Source organism: Glycine max, chromosome 1 (assembly GCF_000004515.6).
Source record: "Glycine max cultivar Williams 82 chromosome 1, Glycine_max_v4.0, whole genome shotgun sequence".
Classification (NCBI taxonomy): domain Eukaryota; kingdom Viridiplantae; phylum Streptophyta; class Magnoliopsida; order Fabales; family Fabaceae; genus Glycine; species Glycine max.
In genome coordinates, this window is record NC_016088.4 from 49,357,588 (window position 1) to 49,366,903 (window position 9,316).

General features: G+C 34.2%; 1 protein-coding gene across 1 annotated transcript; it reads left to right on the top strand.

Moving 5' to 3' along the window:
* The first annotated feature begins 5,162 nt into the window (after window positions 1-5,162).
* On the top strand, window positions 5,163-8,804 carry LOC100802488 (sugar transport protein 14). Its single transcript, XM_014762492.2, has 4 exons — window positions 5,163-5,304; window positions 5,771-6,093; window positions 7,034-7,663; window positions 8,367-8,804. Exons 1-4 carry the CDS (start codon window positions 5,163-5,165, stop codon window positions 8,802-8,804), a joined length of 1,533 nt encoding a protein of 510 aa, XP_014617978.1.
* The last annotated feature ends 512 nt before the right edge of the window (window positions 8,805-9,316 follow it).

Genomic DNA, 9,316 nt, shown 5'->3' on the forward strand with positions numbered 1-9,316 from the left:
TAAGCTTGCAAACCAAATGCTCACCACTATTAGAGGAGAAACCTTCAGGTTGTTTCATATAAACCTCCTCCTCTAAATCACCATTAAGAAAAGCTGTTTTCACATCCATTTGTTGCAACTCAAGGTCAAAATGAGCAACTAATGCCAAGATTATACGAAGAGAATCTTTCTTAGATACTGGAGAAAAAGTCTCTTTGTAATCTATTCCTTCCTTTTGAGTAAATCCCTTAGCAACAAGTCTTGCCTTGTATCTCTCAATGTTGCCTAATGAATCCTTTTTGGTCTTAAAGACCCATTTACATCCAATGGCCTTCGCCCCATTAGGCAACTCTACAAGGTTCCAAACTTTGTTACTCTGCATGGAACTCATCTCATCCTTCATGGCATCATACCATAAATTTGACTCTTTACAACTCATGGCTTGATCAAAAGTTTCAGGATCATTTTCAGCTCCAATATTATAGTCAGATTCTTGCAAATATACAATATAATCACTAGGAATAGCTGATTTTCTTACTCTAGTAGACCTCCTTAATGTTGCATCAACATTTTCTTGGGGATCATGTTGTTCAACTGGTTGTTCATCATTTTCATGAATTTGATGATCAACTTGATCTACTGGATTATCAACAACAGTTTGTGGAATGCCAATCATGTGTTGTTCATCATCCCTTTGAACTTGAGGGGTATGAATTACAACCAATCTTTCATTTGACGTGGAAGGTTGAGATTCTATATAATCAATTTCAGAACCTAAGTCCCTAAATTGATCACTCCCACTGATCAAATCATTTTCAATAAATTTGGCATTTCTTGATTCCACAATCCTAGTAATATGATGTGGACAATAAAACCTATAACCTTTAGACCTTTCGGCATATCCAATGAAATACCCACTAATGGTCCTCGGGTCAAGTTTCTTCTCTTGTGGGTTATATATTCTCACCTCAGACGGATAACCCCAAACGCGCATATGTTTCAAACTCGGTTTCCAACCTTTAAATAACTCAAAAGGTGTCTTTGGGACAGCCTTGGTTGGAACACGATTTAATATATACGCTGCCGTCTTTAGTGCTTCAGCCCACAAGGATTTAGGAAGATTGGAGTTGCTAAGCATACTCCGCACCATGTCCAATAATGTTCGGTTCCTTCTTTCTGCCACACCATTCTGATTCGGAGAACCAGGCATAGTGTATTGGGCAACAATCCCATGTTCTTGAAGGAACTTTGCAAAGAGACCAGGTGCTTGTCCATTCTCAGTATACCTGTCATAGTATTCTCCACCTCTATCTGATCTCACTATTTTTATTTGCTTGCCACATTGGTTCTCAACTTCAGCCTTAAAGACTTTGAAGGCATCCAATGCTTCGTATTTGTTATGAAGCAAATAAACATTCATATATCGTGAATAATCATCTATAAAGGTGATAAAATATTTCTGACCATGTGCATCCATATCTGGACAACAAATATCAGTATGAATTATTTCTAATATGCTTGAACTCCTATTAGCACCTTTCTTAGACATGTTGGTCTGCTTACCCTTAATGCAGTCCACACAAGTCTTAAAGTCAGCAAAATCTAGAGTATTGAGTACCCCATCTTTCACTAACCTTTTAATCCTCTCAATGGAGATATGTCCTAATCTCTGGTGCCATAACATAGAGGAATTCTCATTAATATTACACCTTTTAATACCAGTTTGAACATGCATAGAACTATAAGTGGCATTATTTTGTAAACCAAGAAGATAAAGACCATCAGACAATATACCATTCCCAACACATTCAGAATTATAAAATAACTCAAATGATGTGTCTTTGAAATTAAAGGAATATCCAAACGGTACAAGCCTTGAAATAGAAATCAAGTTTCGGGAAAAACTTGGTACATAAAAAGTCCTTTCTAATTTTAAAATAAAGCCACTACTTAAAGTCAAAATGCAAGTTCCAATGGCCTCCACATGTGAGCCTAGCTTATTGCCTGATAAAATGCTTTGCTCACTTCCCACTGGTTTCCTTAGGTTTTGCATACCCTGTAAAGAATTTGCAATATGAATAGTAGATCCAGAATCAATCCACCAGGTGTTAATATTAACACTAACCATATTAGATTCATAACATACTAATGAGATTGATTTACCTTTCTTCTCAAGCCATTTCTGGAACCCGGGGCAATTCTTTTTCATGTGTCCCTTCTTCTTGCAAAAGAAACACTTTGCCACCTTCTTAATATCAACTTGAGGTGGTATTTTACCATTCCCCTTCTGATAAGCTTGAGACTTAATTGCTTTGTTCTTCCCATAAGCAGTAGTCAGCAGTGCACTCTCACCCATCTCCATTACAAGCCTTTCTTCTTCCTGAACACACATGGTCATTAATTCATTGATAGACTATTTATCTTTATGTGTGTTGTAGGAAATCTTAAATGGCCCATATTCATGCGGAAGGGTGTTCAAAATGAAATGCACTAGGAAGGACTCAGACATATCAACCTCTAGTTTCTTAAGTTGAGCTGAAATATCTCGCATTTTCATGATGTACTCACGCACACCTTTCACACTGGTGAGCCGAAGAGAAGAAAACTTCATGATCAAGGTGCTTGCTAAAGTCTTATCTGAAGTGATGAACTGGTCATCAATGGCCTTAAGCAAGTCTCGGACCTTTTCATGCTGGTCAACAGAACCACGTATCCCAGCCGAGATTTTAGTCTTAATGAACATCACGCTGAGCCGGTTGGATCGCTCCCACCGCTCATATAGCGCAATGTCAGCTGGGCTACTTTCATTTGTGATTGCAGGTGGTTCGTCTTTCCTTATAGCATAATCTATGTCCATCCACCCCAATTGTAAAAGAATTCTCTCCTTCCATATCTTATAGTTATCTCCTTTGAGTTCGGGAACATCACATTGAATATCAGAAAAACTAATAGTTTGAGAAGCTGCAAAATTCAAAGGCTTATGTCAAAATTTAAGGCATATTAATCTTAATTGTATCTTTTACCAATGTAAACATACCATAAAATTGAATCTTGTGACATAAAAATTGCTTGTGGGCTAAATTTTTAATTCAATAAGAAACAATTAAACCTTATGATAGAATAATCAAATTACTTGCTCAATATTCATGCTATACGGGTACAATATGAAAATAATTTAATTTCTATCGTAAATTTTTACTTTATGATAAAATCGACAAATTATACATACATCATGATGCCTGTGGGTAAATCATGAAAAATAATACGTCATTTTATCCCAATTAATTATACAGATATAATAAAAATTCTTGTGAGATAAAATTCATTATATAAGTATAATTAATTACAATATTATGTCTAATTCCTTATATGATCTTTAACCAACTTAATATATAATTTTAATCAAATATAGATGCTGTGGCTAATCCATAATTAATCAAAATCATAAAGATCACTTAGACATAAAAATTTATTATATGAGAATAAATAGTATTTTGCATTTCAAAATCAAGATACAATATAATTATGAATAAGATTCTCATATAATTTTATAATTGAAATATAATATTTTGCATTTTATTTCATATATATATGCATAGAATAAAATGTTCTAGAATATATTTATGCATAAATTAAATCAAAATTCCAAAAACTGTAAAGCAGAATGTGTATATAACGTATTAAAAACGACTATATATCAAAAAAGCTTTACTGGTTTAGTGGTCTGCACATACTTTAGTGTATATAACGTAGGAGTTTTTGTCTTTTTTTTTTTTTTAAAACACTGTTCATCATCTTCAACCTTTAGCGGGTCAAACCCGACCCATACGCAGACCCGTTCGTTTTTCATTCATTTGGACACCATTTTTCACGATTCAAAAGCCAAAATTAAGGAAATCAAACGAAATACATATTTCTAATTTTATTTTTTAAGAAACAAGGCCCTTCATACCATAAACAAAATCAAATCGGAAAATACTGAAAAACGAAAATGGACAAGGCAGAGGCAATTCTTGCTCTGATACCAAATGTTAGAACAAATCTCTTTTAACCTGTGATATTACAAACTACAAAGAAACACAGGTTATTAACAAAATGCGGAAATTACAGATCAAAACATACCTCCAACCATTGCTATGAAGAGTTTCTTGTTTTGGTTCTTCCAAGCTCTCTCTCTTCCACTCTCTAGATGGTGTATAAGACTGAATTCGAAGGGATGAGCTCAGGGACCAAATTCATGTGCTTATATAGGCATTCTACCATCAAGAATGCATTTACCAGCCATTACCACTCATTATTGGCTGTTACAATTCATTATTGGCCATTATCATCCATTAACAGCCATTCAATTTGGCTTTCAAAATTGATGAGCGTTACAAAATTTCAAAATGTTATGACCATGAATTATTACAATATACCGATTAAATTATGCTTGGAAATCAATATAGAGAGATAGATATCCATGTGTTTTATTGAGATTGGGACAAACTAGGATGGTTGAGACAATAAATATTCATCTTGTTGATATTTTGGACCAAGAGTAAGAGGTGTAAATATACTTTGACTTGGGAGAAAAAAAATAAACAAATATGTTGCATGTAAGTAAAATTATAAAATTTAACATGCGTGAAGACTGAAGATATGGAGAAAAAATAGGTCAAGAAACGGGCAACACGAAAAACGGTTAAGCAGAAACAACGGACAAGAAATTGCCCTGTAAGAGGGATATGGAAACACTTGTTTTCAACACACATAATGCAAAGGAATTAGTCAATTTCATTAATATTTTTATTCCCACTCAATCTTGTAATATTGGTTTGTTAACTATTGCTGCACTCAGGCCTTAACTTCTTTCTTGTGCTTGAGCGGCTTACACAGAAGAACCATTAACAACCCTCCAAATCCATTAACTAAATCAAGGAAAAGTGAAGGGATAAAAAAAAGAAAAAGAAGAACCAAATTAGACCTTGGTATTAACTGTGTGTCATCTACTGCATGCAAATTAATTGATATATGGTTTTCGAATACTCATGAAACTAGCTAGACACTTAACCGTTGATCTCTTTGTTTTTCTGGGTGATATGTAACCTTTGTCTAGTCAAGTGTGTGCTCTTATCTTAACCAAGAGAGTGGTTAATTTTGTCACTGAATTAATTGATAGGCAGAGAAGAAGCGAGGCAAAAATGGCAGGTGGAGGATTTTCTGATGCTGGAACACTCAAGAGGGCGCATCTTTACCAGTACAAGATTACTGGATATTTCATCTATTCTTGCATTGTTGGAGCTCTTGGTGGTTCTCTATTTGGCTATGATCTTGGTGTTTCAGGTGAGTTCTAGCTATCTTGCATTCAAAACAAAACCATGGGAAATTTAGCACATTTTTTATTCCTTTCACTTTTTTGATTTAAAAGTGGCGTTTTCTTAAACAATTCTACATTATCGAGCAATCAATTTTCTCACCTAAAATTTATCGAATTTTGAAAATTATTTTCTAAACAACCGTTTAAAAACAAAAATATATTGAATCAGCGGAGAGATATATATTTTCTCATTCTTTTCTTCTATTTTGTTCAACTGCTTTGGGGGCTAGTTGATCAAACAATATCATCTTTTAGGACTATATAGGAGCATCCTCTTCTTGGTATATTTTAGAAAACAGAACTCTTTTCAAAATATATAATAATCAAACAAAGACCTTAATATAGCTTGCACTTGTTCCCTGCATGTTTTATTAAATTTTGAATGATAAAATAATGTTGAAATCTTTTATCACTTATTGCTTGGTAATGCAGGTGGAGTTACCTCCATGGATGATTTCCTCATAGAGTTCTTCCCAAAGGTGTATGAAAAGAAGCATGCACATCTTGTGGAGACAGATTATTGTAAATATGATGATCAGACATTGACACTCTTTACTTCATCTCTATACTTTGCTGCTCTTGTGTCCACATTTGGTGCTTCCAGTGTAACAAAAAACAAAGGCAGAAAAGCTAGCATCTTAGCTGGCTCCGTAAGCTTCTTTATAGGAGCTATTCTCAATGCAGCTGCCAGGAACATTTCAATGTTGATCATTGGGCGTATCCTTCTTGGTGTTGGCATTGGATTTGGTAACCAAGTAAGTTTAACCTTAACCAAATTAATAACCATATTCTCAAATTGAAAAACGGAAATTGTTATTCATTAAAGCCTTTACACCCCAGATTTTGGCTCTTCTAAAGTAGTAATCTAAATCATCTATAAGAAAATTAATAGTTAATATTCTAACAAATGCATGATGTGTTATGCATGTGCGTATACCACCTAATATTGCTAGTGATATTCTAACACATGCATGCGTACCTAGTCCTATAACATGCATCATGTGTTATTTATATGTAAGTATATAATATTGACCTTTGATTTTCCCATCTAGGGATGAGCAAAAATAGGTGATTGAACTGCTAAACTGAAATGTAAAAGCGGAATTTGGACGAACTGAATTGAACTGCATAGTATGTATTTAGAAAACAGTCGAATTCAATGCCAACGATCTTTCAAATGAAAGTTACAACCTAGTTGCTTTTGAATTTTTGTTTTGAAAAGTTAGTTTTTTCCGTCAAACATAATTCCAACGCGTATCCAGGCACCCATAATAGTTCGAACGAACTAAACTTTCCAATTGTTTCGAATTGTTGAATTATCCTCAATTAACATATTTTTAGAAGCATATTCTTCATATTTTTAAATTTCACAAGTTACAGTTTAGTTCTTTTTCATGCAATTTAATTTAGGAGCAGTTCAAGTTTTTAAAATTGAATCAAAGAACATATTAGTTCAATTTTCTATTCAAAATAATTCAGTTTTTTTTAGTGCAATTGAGTTCAGTTATATATGCTCCACATATAAGTTCAGTTTAGTTTTTATTTTTACTTTTAACAGCCCTAATCCCATCAATGACTGCTATTGCATACTTTATTCTTTTTAAAATCAAAATCTCACTTCAGAGAGAAGTTAAATCCTTACACCCCACTGGTGTTACCAATTTTACTTGAATTGTTTTTCTAATTATTCTGCAGGCCGTTCCTCTCTATCTTTCAGAAATGGCTCCTTCAAAAGTGAGAGGAGCAGTGAACCAACTCTTTCAGTTAACAACATGCTTGGGAATTTTGATTGCCAACCTTGTGAATTATGGCACCGAGAAGCTTCATCCTTGGGGGTGGAGGCTATCCCTTGGTTTAGCTACATTTCCAGCAGTTTTGATGTTCATTGGAGGGTTGTTTTGTCCTGAGACACCCAACAGTCTTGTGGAACAAGGCAGATTCGACGAAGGACGAGCGGTGTTGGAGAAGGTTAGGGGCACCCCTAATGTTGATGCTGAATTTGATGATCTTATTGAGGCTAGCAGAGAAGCAAAATCTATCAAGAACCCATTCCAGAACCTTCTTCTGAGAAAAAACAGACCCCAGTTAATAATTGGTGCCGTTGCTATTCCTGCATTTCAGCAGTTAACTGGCAACAACTCCATCCTCTTCTATGCTCCTGTCATTTTCCAAACCTTGGGATTTGGCTCTGGAGCATCTTTGTATTCATCTGTTATTACAAGTGTAGCACTTGTTGTTGCCACACTCATCTCAATGGCTTTTGTAGACAGGTTTGGTAGGAGAGCTTTCTTTTTGGAAGCCGGTGCTGAAATGATAATCTGCATGGTACGTTTATCACAACTTTTTAAGTTTTGTCCTTAAAGCTCATAAAGCATAAATGAAATGAAAAACATTGTTAGAAATAAGATCAAAACTATATAAAAACTTCGAGGACGAGCCCTGGTGCAGCGGTAAAGTTGTGCCTTGGTGACTTGTTGGTCATGGGTTCGAATCCGGAAACAGCCTCTTTGCATATTCATGTATTTTTACTTACAAGTTTAAGTTATTAGAATTGTTAGTTAATGACTCTGATGTAATAGCCTCTATGACTAAGAGTTAATTTGGAAAATTTGTTAAACAAGTACTTATTCAAAAAGATATAGTCTTGAAATAATCTTGCATATATTAAAATCAATAGTCTGCTCTTTAATTCTTTTAAAAGTTCTCTCATGTAGTTTTTTCATATCGCCTATAAGTTAATTATGTCAAGAACCAAATGTTATTTAATTATCTTAATTAATAAGCTCCCGTGAGTTAGACTCTGATCTAAACTAGGTTTAAGTAATTTATTACTCGATCCTCTTATTTCTCTATTTTTCTAACAAATTAAAATTAAATTTCATTGCAAGGTAGGGCAACTATTATGTGTTCTAACTAAGTTATAACAGTTTATACTTCTGGAGTAGTTTTCTCTACAACAAACATGATAATATCCTCTACTAATTACTGTGTTGCTAATTTGAGGATTTTATGTCGTTTTTATCTGCAGGTTGCTATGGCTATAGTTTTGTCTGTTGAATTTGGAAAGGGCAAAGAACTGTCATATGGTGTTAGTATATTTTTGGTTATAGTTATTTTCCTATTCGTTTTGGCATATGGAAGATCGTGGGGTCCATTGGGATGGTTGGTTCCTAGCGAGCTTTTCCCACTAGAGATAAGGTCAGCAGCACAAAGTGTTGTGGTGTGTGTCAACATGATCTTCACTGCACTTGTGGCACAATTCTTCCTTGTATCACTTTGCCACCTCAAATATGGAATCTTCTTACTGTTTGCAGCCTTCATTGTCCTTATGAGTTGCTTTGTTTTCTTCCTCTTGCCCGAAACCAAGCAAGTTCCAATTGAGGAGATTTATCTTCTGTTTGAGAAGCATTGGTTTTGGAAGAGAGTAGTAGGAGAAGGGAACAACACATCTGGGTCATATGTATGAAGAAAAATATCAAATCTTGTTCATTGCTAGGATAGGAACATTAAATTAATGTAGGAAAATAATAGGTGGACACCTAACATCTAGACCACACTTAGAGAGAGAAAGTAAGAGAAGAAATAGGTGTGTAAGAACGAAAAGATTAACAGAAATAATGAGTATTGATGGAAGACTCTTGAAATATGAGTATTCATATATTATTACTCTTAATATTATTGATGTAGCAAAGCTAGAATTTTTTTTTAGTGATACATGTATTTTTTATGGAAAAGGTTACAATCTTACTCAAATTATATAAGATCATTATTAGTGGCATAAATGTTGTTCTAAATATCTAATGCAATTTATACTTAAGGCTTGAACAGGCAGTTAGAAATGATGACGTAGGATACTAGTTATCTTTTGTTGCATCTAGTTAATCAATCTTCACAATGGTTAGTGATATGTTCATTCATTAGCTATCCGCTGAATTTTTCAAAAGCTTGGGATGGATGATAATTAAGAACATCAGAAAA